Source organism: Micropterus salmoides, unplaced genomic scaffold (assembly GCF_014851395.1).
Source record: "Micropterus salmoides isolate LMB-PRFRI ecotype aquatic unplaced genomic scaffold, ASM1485139v1 Ms_hic_scaffold_8, whole genome shotgun sequence".
Classification (NCBI taxonomy): Eukaryota; Metazoa; Chordata; class Actinopteri; order Centrarchiformes; family Centrarchidae; genus Micropterus; species Micropterus salmoides.
This window is the reverse complement of record NW_024044570.1, coordinates 26,598,720-26,617,435: the sequence shown is the minus strand read 5'-3', so window position 1 is coordinate 26,617,435 and position 18,716 is coordinate 26,598,720. Positions and strand designations below refer to the sequence as shown.

The window sequence follows — 18,716 nt, the reverse complement described above, 5'->3', positions numbered from 1 at the left end:
TCAGAAAGTATATGGGTGCTATCTTTTGTACAGGTCATGGTGGGCAGCTGTGTTACCACTGCCCTCTTCCTTGTGCAGCCTCTTCATCCCCTGACAGGGCAGTCCACAGGATGGTTGGCTGGCTAAGTTGGTGGGTGGGCGCGTGGGTGAAGTGAGACACAGGGGGCATAATGCATGGCATGAGGCTTTTACTGTCTGCACATAAACTTGCTCTGTAATAATGAATAACACTGTTGTTATCTGCAGACTGGGAAGTCAGGGAATTCCAAGAATTTTGAAAGTTTTGTGAATTTGATGGTGGCACAACCACATTACAAAGAATCTGGGACTCAAAAAATATCTACATCAGTCATATATCTATATCATTAGACATGTCTCACTTGGTAGCAAGCCAGCCCTATGTACAAGGCTGAGTCCTTACTGCAGCAGCCCGGTTTTCAGTCCAGCCTCTGGCCTTTTGCTGCGTGTTGCCCTGTCTTTCCCTCCATTTCCTATCACTATCCACTGCCCTGTCTCTCAAAATAAAGGTTAAAATACCCCCCAAAAAGAGAGATATGTATTTCAATAACATTTTATATGTTTAAGTCAGTGATCAGTCATGATCAAAGATATACATTAGATAGGGTACTGTAACCGTTGGTTGCAGGCTTATCTAGCTGTTTGTGTAGCAAGCCATCCACATAAATTATTAATGCTCTTTAACTGCTGTTAAAAAGAAATATGAAATAGGCACTTCTGATCTATAAATTCCAGTCATGTGTTTCATTCCAGTGTCACCTCTCTATGGATTTACAATATTGTCCATCCATCCTTGCTGACAATATGCTGCAACTACAGAGTAAAAAGATTACACATCCACCCTCTGGTAGATTAAATACTGAAATATAGAATCCTTAGTCTGAGTGCAGTAAAAATAAATGTAACAGTGTTTTATTTTGTCACAACTGAAATCATCCCGATTGCACAGCTCCCATGGCTGGTTTAATTGTGTGTGTGTATGTGTGTCACATTTTTTCCTTTTATTGCCTGTGCTAAATCACACCTGCTCCTTGTTCGTCTATGCGCGGCCACACCTAAGAGGCGCTACTGTGACACGATGCTTAATAACAATCAAGCTCTCTCTCTCAATCTGCACCAAAAGAGCCTAATCCACTCTGACAGAGAAAACACCTGATGGCCCTGCGTACCGCTCCCATCTCCAACAATTTCTACATAACCTAGAGCACACATACACACACACACACACACACACACACACACACACACACACATGTGATGAAGGTTTTATGCCTCCTTGCCATGCTTAGTTAATCAGAGGAATACCACTTTAGCAAATATGAAGTGGATCTAGTGTATGCTAATATCATTCGCTCACTTTCTCCCTGTCAGATATGGTTAGCTCAGGCCCATATCCTTACATTGGTCTCAGCTCAGAGCAGACATGCTGCTCACACCAGCTATAGCTGCCTCCACGGCAGCTTTTTATCCGTGTGGTTTTGTGTACAATGTTTCCATGACTGACTGAGGATGCTATGGGCCATAGGCAGCAGCACCAGCTGGTGGCTCAGACACCTTGTCATACATTTTATTTTGGTAGGCCTTTAGTTACATTCAGTCAGTCTTGATTTTGAATAAGGTTCTCTCTTCACTCAGGCTTCCAGCTATCTAGATGTGACAGACATAGGATGCTGCAGACGCAAAGCTATTTGAAGTTTGAGTTTGATCAATCATTATCGATTGGGCACAGACTTGAGATTGGATACACTGTACAATATTACACATCCAAGGATACAGTACAGTGATGACATTAATAGAGGCAAATGTAATAATAGTTCTAATGACCGTAAACCTTCAAAGTGGGTAGGAAGCGGGGAGAACATCCCCTGCTCCCTCCTCTGTTTTTGGCATGACTGCTGAATAGCAGGTTAAGAAATATAAAGTAGATACAGTATTATGATAGAATTTGCTCACCTTTTACATGTCAGATATGATTATGTCCGGACCATATGGTTTCATTGATTACTGATCAACAGCTTGGTGCAGACTCACACCAGCCACTGCTGCCAGCCTGCTGGCTCTTTATCTGTGTTTTTGTGTACATCATTTTCATGACTGACTGAGATTGCAGTCCAGGATGATGTAAGCCTGTGTTAATTCAGCGTGGACAGTGCAGGCTTTGTTCTGTGCCCTTTGGTGCAGCACTAGAGCTGTGCAGGGCTCGCTTATGTGACCTCTACCATTGTTGCACGATGTGAATTTGAAGCTTTGTTTTGCTGCTACAGTTGAATCAAAAAAAGGGAAGCTGGGCAGAGGAGAAGTGAAACGTGTTTTAGCTTTCCATTTAGATATTCCTCTTTAACTTTTTTTTGCATTTTTGCATCATCAAGTTGTTTACTTTCCTTAGTACTCCTGTGACATAATTATCCTGGTAAAGGTTTTATTCAAATATGCAATAGACCTGCTGAAAAAGCTTAACTCTCTTACTTTAATCTTTTTTTTGAAAAAGCGTTTCAAGATTTGTGAAATGCGAAAGGAAGGCCAAGTAAAAGCAAACAGTCTTTGATGTTCGTGGTGCTTTAGTATTGTGTGTCAGTAAAGAATGAGATCAAGACAAAGATTTTCACCTTACCCTTTAGTAAAGATGAGATATTTGTTGAGGAAGCCTTTGTGGTTAAACTTAATCAGCATTTTCACAGTCTCCAACAATAATCTAAAACCACAGGCATACTCAACACAGGATGAGGAGAGTCAGAACCTACTTTGCTCTATTTCCTGACCTATTTGTGGTGCATCACTGGCATTATACAGCCGTTGCAAAATCGCAGATTTACACAGTTAATTGACAGCTCAAACCTTACTGACATTTTACTCACCTGTTCTTGGGCTAGCCAGGCTGGAAATTAATATATTTGAATAATTTCTTTGTTTTGGCAGAATTTGTATGCACTTAATGTTCCTTTTGTTTTCTCTTTAGGTCTGAGCTACAACGAGAGACATTTCATCTGAACAGCATGAATCCACATCCTGTTTCAACTGAATAAATACCAACAGTCAGCATACAGTTCACTGCTATATTTCGGACTGCCCCACATAGACACTCCGGACCACCATACTGTAACATCAGCCAGTCCCTGAAAGGACAGCTTCATTACCCCATCCACCCACCCAATTAGAAGCCAGATGGCGCTTCTGGCCAATCAAATCATGGATGCAAGGATTCTCAGCACTATGAACGGGCGAGCAGAGCTTTCCCAGTTCTTAAGAGTCACCAATCAAAGCATTGTCTCCCAGATAAATTCCACCCAGGATGACAGCCGTAAGAACAGGAAGTATCCCTGCCCGTTGTGTGGAAAGCGCTTCCGCTTCAACAGCATCCTTTCCCTTCACATGCGCACACACACTGGTGAGAAGCCTTTCAAGTGTCCATACTGTGACCACAGGGCTGCACAGAAGGGCAACCTGAAGATACACCTCCGTACTCACAAGCAAGGTATTCTGGGTAAAGGCCGTGGGCGAATTAGGGAGGAGAACAGGTTGCTTCATGAGCTTGAGGAAAGGGCGATACTAAGGGACAGGCAGACGCGAGCTGGTCAAGTTAGCCAACAGCAAGCATCTAATATAAACCAACTTCAAAAGCCCCAGCTACAACAGACTGTCCCGACACAACCGCCATTCTTCATCCACTCAGTTGGTGCAGAGATCCAGCCACGTACATCTACATCTCCTACGGTGACCACAATCCATGAAGATCCCATCCAGCCTCAACCCACCGGCTTCCGCTGCTCATTCTGTAAGGGAAAGTTCAGGAAGCAGCAGGAGCTTGAGCGGCACATCAGGATCCTACATAAACCCTATAAATGCACGTTGTGTGAGTTTGCCGCCTCGCATGAGGAGGAGCTCATTGGCCACGTTGAGACAACGCATATAACTGCTGATTCAGGCTCAGGGCAGAAGCCTGCGATGGGGGCTGGTGACAAGAGGAAACCCGTCGGTGAATTCCCCTGTGAGGTGTGCGGCCAGACCTTCAGCCAGGCCTGGTTCCTGAAGGGCCACATGAGAAAACACAAAGACTCTTTTGAGCACTGCTGTCAAATCTGTGGCCGTCGATTCAAAGAACCCTGGTTTCTCAAGAACCACATGAAGGTCCACCTCAATAAGCTGGCTGCTAAGCGTAATCTCCCTGCTGAGCATGACACCTCTGTTAACATGAGTAACCTAACACAAGACCATCAGAGCAACCTCTACTCGCAGTACATCTCCCGCATTCACAACAGGTTCCTCACGGCTGAGAGAGCTGACCATCAAGATTATAACCAGGTTCTTACCACAGCAGGCGTTGACATGAAGGTTCGGGAGATGTTAGGGAGGATGATCTCCTCAGGTCCAGGCCCTTTGACAGATGCGGAGAGCTCCTCTTTGTTGGGTTTAAATCACCTCCACCCGCCACTAAGCTCCACTAGCATGGAATATCTGCAGAAAGTCATCTCTAACAGAGATACACTCAACAGCAGCGGCTACCCAGGCTGGCAGATCATGACACCAGCACTGTCTGCTGAGCAACAAATGTTCAGTCCTAAAGACCAGCAGCAGTGCTCTTCCTACCTGTCTGAGAGATGTCTCCCTGAAGTCGATGGGAAAGTGCGTCACGGTGACCCAGACACTAAGGCCTTCAGCAGACCTGGTAGCCCAGGAAGCGTGAGTCGTCACGGTCCAAAAGAGATCATCACAGAGATGGGGAACTCCCTCTCTGGCAGTGTCCTCGATCATCAGCCACAGTCTTCTTCTCCAACTACAGGTAATTCAGTCAAGGAAAGACTATTTTAAGATCTTTCTTGTTAAAGAGACACTCCAATGATTAAGTTCACTTTACATGGATTCCCATATGTATGGAGCTTGACCCATACTAGAAACTAAAAGTCAGAATATCTTGGGCTCTGCTGCTTCAATTTTGACGATTCTTTTTTTTTTCAATAGTTTGGGGTCACTTTGTCTTTAAGTGACAACAGAGACTCAAACAAGAAAGAAAGGGAGAGAGAGAGAGAGAGAGAGGGATGACATGCAACAAAGGTCCCCATCCTGGATTTGAACCGATTCCATTGTGGTTTACACGGTACGCACCTCAGCTCTTTACTGCTACCGTGACACCCTGACTAATTTTTTCTTAACATACTGAATCCCCTTTAATATTTTGTCAGTTCAGTACAGTGTAGCTAAGTGACAGCTGTAGTGTCATCTTTCTTCCCACTTAGTGTAGGTGGACATGAAGCGCAGGGTCAGCAACACCACCACAGATATTACTGTCATCCACAAGGACTTTGTCTTCCTTTTAAAGATAATGGCATCATGTTGAATTGTAGGGATAATTAGTACCCTCTATTTTTTATCCGTCACATCCCCACCCCTTGCCTACGGGGGCACAAGATGTTAATGCATGCCATCTGGTGTTTTTAATGATTTGATATATACCACCCAGTGATTTTTATGATTTGATCTACCACCTGGTATTTTTATTGATAGTCTTCTGTTCCACCTGGTGATTTGGATGATTCAACTCTCTGGGTTGAATGCCTTTCTTGTCATGACATCCTGCTAACATGTTATCATGAGCCTAAATGACTGCTATAACAGTGTTGTCAAGAGAAGAAGAATAAATTCATACTTTTGTTCTGTTTCTTCATAGCTTATGAGCATGGTTATTTTCTATTGGAGTACTGCTGTTACGTACATCTCAGTCTGATGCGCTCTTGTGGGATTTGATCCAGTATCCTCTTAAATGATGGCCGTATAGCAGAGATAAATGGATCAGGTCTAATCTCATTAGATGTTTTGTTTCCATATTGTACACACATACTGGTATCTGCATATTTACATGTAAATGCTCACAGTTTATGGCCAAATCCCTCTCTGGTTGCTCTTTAAGAAACATATTCAAGCTCTGTTGTTTTACTTTCCCACTTCTCCCCTATCTCCTAGACCATACGGTGTCACTTCCAGAAACATTTATGATAGCTGGCTAGCTGAGGATTTGAGTGCTCACAGTTCTGGGATGGCACATTCAGTATCAGACTCTAATTTCAGTCAATATTAAGCATGGAAACTAATTCATTGTAAAGGTCAGGCGTCATTGCTTTAGTCAATGATGGATCCGGCAGGCTCTCTCTCCCCCTCTCCTCCTCTCCTCTCTGTTCTTAGTCTTGTGTAATGGTAGACTCACTCTGGGGGCTTAGCACCGCATTGTTTAGCTCTGACAATATATCCCAGAGACCTCTGCAGCTGCTCCCTGCGCTCACAATGACAGATTAATTAACACAATCACACGCTGCTGGCCCTGGCTCAACACACAGGTCTGCTGCGGGACAGATAGGTAAATCCTACACATATGGAGAACACGCACCACTTGATGAGGGTTTAATAACAGGGATAAGTTTTTTCGGAGGTGGGGGGTTGTAACTGATCAAGTCTGTCTGTCTTGATGGTTTGGACGTGAGGGAAGAGAGAGGGCGAGCGCGAGTGTTTTCTAATTCAGGAGAGCGGAGATGCTGAGGAAGAATTACCACTGCCAGATGTTCAGCTTGAGGAACATTGATTAGTCCAGAATTACTGGCTGCATTATTCATAGTCAGCCTATGGTGGTCTTGAAGTTATTGATGTTCTCAATATGGATAGCAAATATAGTACAGTCATGGCTGTCAGAGTGAGAGACTGCTTCTTTACTTGATACATCCAGATACAGTGCTGGATTTAGATTTTTAACTACAAATATCAGCATCTTAAATTAGAAATCACGCTTTGATTTCAGTAGAAGTCGTGTGTCCCAAAAATTACTTCTCTCAATATCTCATCAGGACAGATTTGAAAATGCACTTTAACTTTAATTATAATCTGAGATTAAGAGTTACGACTCTTCTTAAAATGATAAACTAATGAAGGGTGCATGCTTTAGGCCTCTGACCTACATTGGACCACTTAGATCCCAGCTCAGAATATGCTTAACAAACATAAAATGCTCTGACAGTTATTAATTAGTGCCATTCAATACTCTTAACCTCAAGGTCAATGAGCAGACACCATGTAATGATGTTGTCCCCACATGTGTTTTCTCCCTTAGTGCCTGCTTTTACTGTAAGCGTTATGGCTAAGAGAGCCTGAAATGATAAGCGTTTGTACAACTGAATGGTAATATGAGCAGAGGTTTACCCAGAAACACAGATAAAGCAGGCTGCTGTACTTTTCATTTGGCTGTTCCAGTTATATCAGTATATTCTTTGTGATTTCTGACACTAAAAGCATCTAACTAAACAGGTCCTTATCTAACTCAGTCCTGTGTCGGGCTTAACAAATTCAGCTCTTATTCAGAGATCAGAGTCAGCCTGACTGGTTTGTCTAAACTGATTACCTGTTGGCTTTTCACTCTCCCTCTCACTCCTGTCTTTTAATCCTCTTTTTAATTATTATTGCAGATATGAGGCTCAAATTAAGCTCAAAATGCTTGTTTTCCTAGCATGCAGATAAAAAGATTTACCCAGGGAGTTCTGAACACCTGCCTTGAAATATTGTTCCACCGTCTCCTGAATGCCATTTGGCTTAATTGACTTGGAAACGTCCCAAATGCGTCATTGACTATGTGGTCTAATTAATATTAATAATATATGCTATTATAAACATCAAAGAACATCTGGTGCCCCTGTTTTTCTCACCAGTCTTGTGTGTGACTCTCACTCTCACTCTGTTTCATCTTAAACCAAACCAGCCACTATGTATCTCTGCTTTGCATTTCAGGTGCTTGATTGCAGATATAGAAAGAGCCAAAGCCCCACTGTATATCGAGTTTGATATCTACAATATAACTGCCAAATGCCTACGTAAGCATATAGTATGTGAGCCCGTGATTGCATTGACGGTGATGCATGGTTGTAAATCTTAAAGCCTATTTCCATATGAAATGAATCACTTGTCCAAGCCCAGCTGCATGCTTTTTCCATAGACACGGCTCACTTGAGGCATTTATTTATTTATTTACCTTATTCCTCCTCTTTGCACATCCAGTAAGGGCGGATAACTCATATGCATCACTTCATTAGATGCTCTGTGTTAGGTGAGAGAGGCTGGGGTTTGTAATGATGCAGTAATTGGAGTTTTGGTTGATAAATCTAAGCTCTAAAATTACTCCCCTCACATAATGTGAGCCTCAGCAGTGTAAGTAAATCTTAAACTGATTAAGTTAGCATGAACCAGGCAATCACAAAGATGGCACCCATCCAAAGGAAGAGAAAAAAGGGAGAGTCTTCAGTCTTTGTGTTGTTTTACCGCTCTCATGTAGGCTGGCAAATGGGTTTAGGAAGGTCCACGCTGAAAGATGAGGTCAGATATATGTGTTTTCTGCATTTGGAGCTGGCCGGTAATGTCATCGTAATTTAAGCCACAGAATAATTGAGATATAGTGCGTGTCTGAATGAGTTCCATTAAGCTGTTTGGATTTTTTTTGTCTGTTACTGGAGACAAGGGTGTGGCACTGTTGAAGTCTCTTTCCCGCTTTTGCACGCCCACACCCTTCGCCACGCACATAAAATGTACATTAAATCAAACATATTGTACACACTGTAGACACACACACACACACACAAACACATGTACAGTACAAACAGGGGTGAGTGTCTTCAGATCAGAAGGACACAAATTTGCCATTTCAGCAGTGATTTTTCTATTTCATTAGGTTCACCTCTACTTGATTAATATGTGGGTGTTATTTTACGGTTTTGCACTTTTGAAATAGTAAAATAAATCAGCCCTCCTTTTACTACCATTCAGCTCGCAAAGGTGGTTTTTCTATTAAAGTTGGAAACAAAGTAAAGTAACAACTACAGATCATTAGATTTAGATTTACCTCAGAGAATTACCTCAGGGTCAGATCTTGAGGTGTATGAAATTGATATTTCTCTGGCAGGGATGAATCACTGTTGTAACTCAGATATTAGTCCATTAAAGAAGAACAATAAGGCATCAATATGCATAGAATTAAATTAATGGTGGTGGGTTTATCTCCCTATCCCAGACGCATCCCTAAAAGACACAGTATAATGTATGACCTGACCTTCAAATGCCAGGAGAGTGTTGGGCAATAAACTGCCAATATTTGTGGCTTAATGGCGTCAGATGACTTTTACTGTAATTGGAATGGCAGCGAAACAGCTGGGCTGTTTAAAGACAGTGCAAGGCTGAGGTCTCAGACAATCACTAACTCAAAATGGTCACAGGGAGTGTGTTTAACCCTGGAGGGAGCTTCTATGATGGCTGAAGGATTAAACTGTAGGTAAACAGAGGGAAGAAGGCATTTAAATTACCTTTAATTAAAAGTTATGGTGAGGAGGATCAAATCTTGCTTCCAGATGGATATTTTTCACTGGCTAAAAGGAGAAAAATTACCCTTTGTCATTCTCCACAATAATACACTTTGTACTTTTTGAATTATGGCTCCAACACACCATTTTTCAAGTATGAAGCAAAAATAAACTCAGCTACAGTACATGGTGCGGTTAATCAGAAGTGCTCACATGTTGGACTTCGTTATTCTTGACTGGGAAACCCACATACTGGTTTTGATGGAATGAGGTTCTTGTCGGCGACGTCTGCCTCGTTCTAGTTGTTTTAAATTTGACTGTTTATTATTTCTGGAAGAATCTTGTTTGGTGTTAACATCTTTGGGTGTATTTATTGCACATGGTGGTGGCGTCCATACTGTAAAATGATGGATCACTGGAGCTGAAAGCTGATTACAAGCTTGATTTACTGCAGGGCAGCGCTTAAATCATTCAACTCAGCCTGGTGTAGGATTGCAACATTTTTCATGTTTAGACAATGATTTTTGGTGCATACTTTTCTCAGAACAAAATGCTCAGTTTGCCTCATATACACATCGTTTCCTAGTCTGATTTGGACTGTATTATGTTTTTGCTGTTATCGTCTGTGTTAGGTGAGAAAGTCTACAGGTGTACACTCTCCAGTGACTACACCGCAGCACAGACTGCCTCCCTCGGCTTTCATCTGGATCTGTACCACTTCCCCCACTGGCAGAACAGCAGGGATCTTTCTTCTCCACTGCAGCCCACCAGCAACAGCTCCAGCCCCAACCCTAACCCCAACACTAAACTTAGACCTAGATCCAGGGAGGACTGGAGCCCAGCTGCAGGTCATTACCTTGGTCTGGAGAGCCACAGTGAAAACACCCTGCTCAACAAGCAGTCCGACCTCGCTGACAAAGATGCAGGTGTAGATGGCTCTTTATCTGCTCAAAACAGGAAGTCCCAGTATGAGCCTTTAGATTTGTCTCTCAGGCCAGAGTCTATCATGTCTCATTCAGCCATCTCTCCTGCTGTACTGGTACAGATGTCTGGCGTTCTTAGTAATGGACTCTCCTCCTCCATTACCCACCGGCTACAAAGTTACTCTAATGCCGCAGCTGAACTCAGTGTGAAACCCGCGTATCAGTGTGACCTTTTGGTGCAGGGAACAAAACCAGAGTTGGACACACAGAATGCAGACTTCGCAGGTCACAACAGTGAAGGTGAATCTGAGCGATCTGAGCAAGGGAGGGAGGACAAAAATAACAAGACTGCCAAGTGGAAGATGCTGAAAAATAATGTCCTCAACCCAGAGGAGCTGGGACAGGCCAACGCAGATTTCCAGGGTCCTGGGGAGAAGAAGCACGACAAGCCGGGATCTTGGGCCAGAGTTGTTGCTGAGTCTCCCATCTCCTCTCTGGAGAATTTGACTCCAGGACAGACTGATCAACTCCAGCACCAGGGTGGCCTGCTCTCCTTCCTCAGATCCCATGGGAGCATGGGCAGCACAACTGCCGGCGCACACAAAGCCAGTCTGAACGGTGGGGGGGACATGGAGAAAAATGTTTCATCAGGTGAGCATCAGCTTATATATCATATATGTTATATGCAGCTGTCACTGTTGTCAGAATGTAGCTGGGGCTGCCTTCACATTTGAAAGTATCTATTGCCACCTACTGGACAAAGACTGGTCCTTTATTTTTTCCCATCTTGTTAACTCCTCTCAGATGCTTTGTACCACCCCCTCTGAATGTGATAGGCCACATCAGATGACAATATGACAATATAACAATTGGATTACTTAATTCTATATATAAGCAGGTGACTAGCATGCTGGTCGTACTTTTTTTTTATCGATGTGCGACATTGCCAGCCACAAGGATGCTGCTATATAAATCCTCCAAAAAACTTTGTCAGTATCTCAGCCCTTATCACCTAACAGCGGAAGTGTGAAGAGTGAGTGCGAGTGTGTGAATAAATCATGCCAATTACAAAAAAACACACTTCCCTTATACTTATAGCACTTTATTTTTTTTTTTTCTTTCTTGCCAGATCTTATCTCTGATTTCAAATAAGGGCTAAACAAGGCACAGGTGTGTGGCACTGATTACCCCTACACTTTAAAGGATGATATAATCTCCTTGTATGATAGGTTACAAATCGCCCAAGCCAATGGAGCCCAATGATGGAGAGGCTTAAGCTCTTGTGCTGGTGTGATATGCTTGCTGAGTGCAGATTTAATAATGCTGTCTCTCAGGAGAGGGAATCCAACAGCTGGGGTCTTTGATATGCATGTATTATGAGTGCAACATGATACACCTTCCCTCTGATCCCCCTCTTATTCAGAAACTCAATATGTTCATGTGAAAGACAGGAAAGTGCCTGTCAACTCCATTAGGGATTAACATCTGTTCCCTTTCTTTGTGATTTTAATAGTAAGATGTAGTTTTCTATTTGATTGTACAGATGGTTATTATAATATGCCAAGAAGCACCCCTCCACTTCAACTCCTGTCATAACCATCACACTGTTCATGTTTCTGTCTTGCTTTTATTGCTGTTTGAATTAAACAATTAGGTAGGATCTAGAAAAGCTGGCAGTTCTGAGTTGTCTTTGAGCAAACCTCATGTTTTTAATTCCTTTAAAAAATCTAAAAACAATTGACTTCAACAAACCCTTGTTTACCTCAAATACAGCATATTGTACTGTGGCTTTTGCCCCTTTTCCCCATCAATGTATTGTTTGCTGCTAGGAGTTATTTCAAGCACCCCTCACCTTTTCTTTGCTGCAGATTGATCCTCCATATTTTTTTCTCTCCCTGAGGAAGTAGATGTCAAAGACACAATAAACACCTGTCAGTCAAACTAGACATTGAGACGGGTAACTGACATTGAGAGTCCAACGATTGTCCTCTAAAACTGAACTAAGCAGGTGGCCCGGCAGCCTGTCCTGTCTGCAGTGCTGACCAGGTGGCTTTGTCATGGGGCTGTCTCCTGTTGCCCCCATCTTCTCCATACTGTATGGCACATCGAGTGGCATGGTGACATATTGCTGGGCAGTTTGGACATGGAGTGATGTGTTTGTGATGACAGTTCAGGTCAGCTCCAATGTGCCAGCAGTGGTAATTGGCCAGATGGTGACCTCTGGTTGAACCTGTCTGCATGCTCATTAGTCTCACTGAGCCCTCCCTTGTGTTTTAAACGGACACTCTCATCTGTGCACTGCTCAGACTAAACCACAAGATGGCAACATTTACCACGCTAACAATTAAGCTGTTGGAAAGCTTCTAAATACTTCTCTACCAGGTATTATGACATGCTTTCCTAATTCATAAGCACAATTAGGACAACTGTCACAGTCTTGCAGTGCCATGGATGCCTTGAGTATTATCAGACTTTAAACCAGTTAACCAGTATTTAACTAAACAAGCCGTCTCCTCTGTGGCATCAGATCAGCCTCTCAGACGCATGAGAACAAGTGAATATGAGAAGATCGATAAAGAAAGGATTAAGAATGAAAGAACAACAGAGGACAGAGAGAAAGAAAAGGCCCTGATTTGAAAGGTTGAAAGGGGTGAGTCATTATCTCATTGTCTGACCTCTGTATACCCTCCGCGGAGAGGGTGACAGAGAGCGAGAGAAAAAGGAGAGAGAAAAGGAGCGAGAAAGATCACCATAGATGGAGATAGATGGAGCGACAGCGAGGTGAAAGAGGAGCGGTAGTGCGGCTGCCTCCATGAGCAGATGTCGTTTGAGGGCAGCGAGAGGGCAGCGCGGCCTGCCTTTGTGCTGTGCTTCTCCCCATAGAGATAATGAAGGGTGGAGCACTGGGAAGGATGTGCAGTCATCACTCACTGTCTGTGTGCCATCAGAGCTCAGCCCTGTGTCATCCGTCACCATTCAGCTCCTCTGGCCCCCGTCGGCCCCACCACTGTCATCATGGTCATTATCTCAGCCTGTGTGACACACAACACACTCTCACCGCATACACTCACACACACACACCTAGAGCAAAACTTGTGTGTAGGTGCAAACATATAGGCTACATGTGTACAACCTCATGCAGATATGTACTTAGGGTGGTGTGGTGTGGTTTCAAATGGTTTGATATTAGTGCCTTTACAACATATGAGAATCAATACCAATACCAAAAGAAAATCTTTCTTGAGACTTTTGTACTTTGAGAAATATAAACAGGTTTTACTGCAAATCCTTTTTTTTCATCAAACAAAAGAAGCCAAAGTTCTTAAATGTTAAATGTTTGTAAGAACAGTTTTCAGCATAAATGAATGTCTAAAATTTGCAAAATTATTTAAATCAGTAAATATCTCTTTAAAGAATAGAAAGACCAGAAGTTCAATTCCACTACTAATTTCGGCCAATACCGCAATATTCTGCAGTCACAGCCTTACTTATGACAATAGTAGGCTACATACTTGTACTTAAAAGTATAGACATTTTGGGAAATATTTATATTTTTCTCTTTCTTGCTGAGAGTTAGATGAGAAAATACCATTCTCCTATCTGTTCTTTAAATATAAAGCTACAGCCAGGAGATGGTTAGCTAAGCTAGACTGGAAACTATAAGAAACAGCTCTGTCTGAGGGTAAATAAAAATCTGCCTACCGTCACCTCTTAAGCTTACCAATAAACATATTAAAACTTGTTTGTGCATAAACCTAAGAAATTACATGTTGTGGTTTACAGAAAGTTACTTACCCTTTCTTGGCGGGTGCTGTGACTTTGCTAAAAATAAGTCTGAGGCGGCAAGAAACACACGTTTTCTTTTGAAAAACAATGATATATTTATTCCCGAACTGTCCAATCTAAACAACCATCACATTTTGCCCTAACACTTCTTGGTTCATCTTTGACCTGGCGTACACATCTTAGGCCTAACATACACATTTTACCTGTGCAATGAGGGATTATTATTTTTTCAGGTGTGCTCCCTTTCAGTTTAAAGTCCAAATAAATTGGTTTAGATAATCTGGCTAAACTGTTAGCTTGTTTTCAATCTGTCTGATTGTCTGACTGCCCGTGTTTCTTGCCCTGTCTGACTTTGTTGTAGTGATGGTGCCAAGTTCCCAGATCTCAGCAATTACTTTGGTGAGTACAATGTTATCATAACAGATGGAAATGATGACCAAAATTACCCAAGTTGTAATAAACCACAATTGTCCTTTAATACAGTCCAATGTCAGTTTATGCAGAGTCAAAGTCAGTAATCACTCATTCTGTTTTTCTTCCTTCACTCTTCCTCTCAACACCACACAATCCCAGCCCTCTCATTTCCTGTCCAGTCTATTTGTGCATCTGTGTACATGCACATGTACAGGAGTGCATGAATGTGTGTGTGTGTGTGTGTGTGTGTGTGTGTGTGCATTTGTGTGTGTGGCTGGTCTGACGCTGTGGCTCGAGCAGCCTATGAATGGAGGATCATGTGGTGAAGAGATGGATGGCTCGGAGCCCACTGCTGTCTCCTCTAATTGTAAAATATTAGTTACATTAGACTCTGGCCTGTGATTAATGGAACTTATTTGGAGGTTGCCCTCTCTTGGACCTCCCCTCTCCTCTGGTGGGAGGGAAGACAGAACAGCAGACCCAGGGAGACGAAGAGGAAGAGAAAGGAAGGCAGTAGAGGCAGAGAAGGGAAGACAAGCAGGGCAACAAGCAACTGATGTATACGCGAGACCTTTTGGCTTAATATTAACTGAATTTATGACATTGTAATAGGCTGCAAAATTGTTCACATTGTCTGAGTGCATTTACAAGATTTTAACAAGATTGAGGGAAATGCGTTCAGTCTCTCAAGTCACAGTGGATGTGTAAAATTTGGTAAAAGTGGGATGACAGTTTTATAGTTCCCTACATGTCAGGCTGCTACTTTTAAAGCTTTGTACCTTTTTAAATAAAACAACGTTTAATAAGGGAGTTTAAGAAATGCACAGAATATTTTCCCTATTTCCTGTTTTTCCAACCCCGTTGATTGAGGCATGGAGAAGTTGAAGTGAGACAGGTGGAGTTTAACACGCACCACAAACTGCTCTGTACCTGGGTTTTGACAAGCTATTTTAATTTATTTTTTTACTATTGTTCCTCACAGACAGCTGCCCTCCTTTCCCCCATAAGACTTCTCTCTCTAACGCTCTCTCTAACTCACACAAACACACGCACACACACAACCCTCTGTGCCATCCTGATGATATTCAGATGTGTCAGGCCTCATCCTCTCTCTGACTAGTGTGTGAATGTCGGTGTGTGTCCTTTACGGCCATCAGGTTATTATACACCAACAGATGGAGCATTACCTTTTATTGCTCACACCTTCTGTGAGTTTTCCCACTTTCCCCCCCAAAAACACCTTTTTTATGTAGATGTGAAAGTGAGTGTTCAGCTGCCTACAGCTGTCTCTGCTCTGATGAGGAGCAAATAGAGAGGAAGAGGCGAGGGCGGGGTGAAAAGGCTGAGACAGCCCTCAGTTTTTGGGAAGTGATGTCAAATGACATCAGCACATAATGGTTTACTGTAACCATGAATCACAGAAAAACACATTGAAGTATTAGACAGAGGGGAAAAGAGACAGTCATTATGTGAGGTAACATCTCAAAATAGCACAGCAGTGAACAAGGACACATGGCTGTCTAGGTAGACAGGTAGATGAGTCAACCAACGCAGCTTTGTTTTGATCTTAGCAACACCTTCAGGCTTTGGTGTCATACTGATTTTTATTGAGGTCAGATAAACTTCTGGAAACTATTAATGGTATGCTTTGCTGTTTGTATTTTAAAGGTACACTCTGTGCTGTGTCATGTAGGTTCACATTGGTTGTAGTGGAGTTCTGTAGCGGGCGCTAAAGAGGGGGGACAGACAGGAAGTTTTGGCATGCCTTGCTACCCAGCTGCAGACATCTGTCATTCCTCAACTCAACACTTGTGTGTGTGTTTATTTGTCTGTATATGTGTGTGTTGGCGTGTGTGTGTGTGTGTGACTGTGTTTGTGTTGTGAGCAGGAAATGTGTTACAATGAATTAGAACTTGCTGGCCTTGCTCATGAAGACCTGTCAGCTCATGAAGTGTCACAGTGTTTTGGTAAAGCTGGAGTGTTAGAAAGTGCAAATTGTTATTAAGAGGCCAAATGTCAATGTCACAGCTTAGACAGTTTTTTCCTTTTTTCTACAAAAGCACTGTGACTTTAGCACACTACTACCTAATAAGAAATGTGTTTGAACCCTGTTGAAACTTCAATGTATGTCTGTGGTTTTATTTCTCTCCCTGGCACTTCAGAGACTCTGTCAAAACTTAACTTCTCACCTGGCAACATCTGGTCTAGAATACTGGAGAAACGGAATATCCAGAATTATAAACATACACCTTTCAATCGCACAAAGCTTTTTCATGAACAGAAACCTGTGCTGTGTGAAACATTTTGTCAAGAGCATGATGTGTTGATCTGTTTTGATTTGACTGGCTCATGGCTGTCATCTGGGACGAGGTTTGAGTGCAATCAAATGTTATCATCTCAAAAATCGGCCAATTGGAGTTTATGCTCATTGATTTACTTTTAAAAGACCTCTGTTGCCACATTTGGCATTCACCAGGTGGTCACTCCAGACCCTGCAGAGGCTAAATGACCTCAACCTGTATCAGTATTATGTTTTTGTAAATAATGTTTTCTCTGTCTGCCTTCTTTTCCAGCTCGGAAGCCATTCCAGTGCAGGTACTGCCCCTACAGCGCCTCCCAGAAGGGCAACCTGAAGACCCACGTCCTCTGTGTCCACCGCAAGCCCTTTGACAACAGCCTCTACCCCGATCGTCGCCTCCGACGCTCACATACACCCCAGAGGCCCTCCAGATTGCCTCAGAGCATCACGGGAGATAATCGTGCAACAGGAAGGGACCAGATCGGCATGACATCACTGTGTGGGACTTGATGTTGTCATGGCAACAGCAGATACAGACAGTTATGATTATTGTTTTAGATTCACCTCGAAAGGGTTAGGATGATTGAGATTGTTAAAAAAAAGAAGTTAACAACAAACTTTGATGTACATTCCAGTGTTTACTTGAAGAGCCACAGTGCGTATTTATCTGTAGCAAAGAAGCTGCCTATAATAATAAAGTCCATTGTGATGTGAAAGTGTAGTGAGGGTATTTAGTGCCGTTCATTTTGTCAAAAGTGTCCAAACGATTTACTTGTGTTTACATGCATCTATCAGTTCAACACTTGTCTGATAGGGAGAATGTAGCGTGCCTGCCCAAAGCACTTGTTCTTTCATCCAGTAAATACCCTGTGTTACATTTTTGTAAATATCACTCGATTTCCCTTCCAGTCCAGAAGTCTTGTCTATCTGTCAGGATATGGTGCCAGATGTTCGGGCTTTAATCGCGGCAGATGTAATGAAGTAGAATGTTGCACATCGGAGCTTCCATTTGTTCTGGATTCCACTCCAGGGAGAAAGCCTCTCTCACATATAATTATTGCCCATTAACTCCTATGCTTCATGCCCTCGTGCTGGAACAATGCTCAATTAAGGGGAACCAAGGAAATGGAAAAACTGCAGAGATTCATTGATAGTACATTCAAATCCTGTTTTCCCCTACTTTTTTGTAAATTGAGTGGAACCGCCCATGTGTGTATATACCATATTTGCCCACTAGTGTAAAATAGGCCCAATCACCACAGCTATTGTATGCTGCTATCAACATGTGTGTTAATTTTAGCATGATGATCAGAGCTGCCTCAGCCTCCTGTGCCAAAAGTCTGCCTGTATATCCAGAGATCACCTTGGGCAGCTGTGTGCCTGTTCAGCCGGGGCCTTGTAGCCACAGCGATGTGACTTTGACTGACAGTCCGCCTGACAACTCCATTCATGCGCCACCTGCTAGCTGTCAATCAGCACGGCCATCCTGGGGCTATTGACGGAGCTGTCAGCCTGTGTGAGATGTGTCTGTCAAAGCCCACCCACTCTGCCACTCTGTCTCCTGCCTGGGCAATCTGACATTCGTTTACTGTCCCCCTTCCACCCTTCAGTCCGTCTTTCTCTTTCTTCCACTCTCTGTCTGTCCATCTCCTGCCTGTTTCCCTTCAGAGACACGACAGCCCCTTAATCCCCGATCCAATCACAGATTCTTTGGGTACACATTTGTCATCCTCAAACCCTCTTGTTTTTGTAATGGAGTGCTTCACAAACACTTCTGCAGGTGACTCAGGCCTGATATACATGTGTTTTTTATTGCTGCTACTTATATTTGTGTTTACCATGTCAGCGCTGAATGCCACTGTCACCAATCCTTACTCTTCTCTCTTTTCCCCTTAAGTTTATCCCTCCGCCCTCTTCCTCCTCCTCCTCCTCCTCCTCCTCCTCCTCCTCTGCTCA

At 42.9% G+C, this 18,716-nt stretch overlaps 1 protein-coding gene across 1 annotated transcript in view; it reads left to right on the top strand.

Annotated features, from left to right (window-relative positions):
• Positions 1–17,479, top strand: part of LOC119893831 — a 21,825-nt gene extending 4,346 nt beyond the window's left edge. The window contains exons 2-4 of the mRNA XM_038706187.1: positions 3,139–4,795; positions 9,971–10,912; positions 17,035–17,479. Coding sequence (XP_038562115.1) covers positions 3,139–4,795; positions 9,971–10,912; positions 17,035–17,270 — 2,835 coding nt within the window. The 3' untranslated portion in view covers positions 17,271–17,479. The remainder of the gene's footprint in view (positions 1–3,138; positions 4,796–9,970; positions 10,913–17,034) is intronic.
• Positions 17,480–18,716: the final 1,237 nt, after the last annotated feature.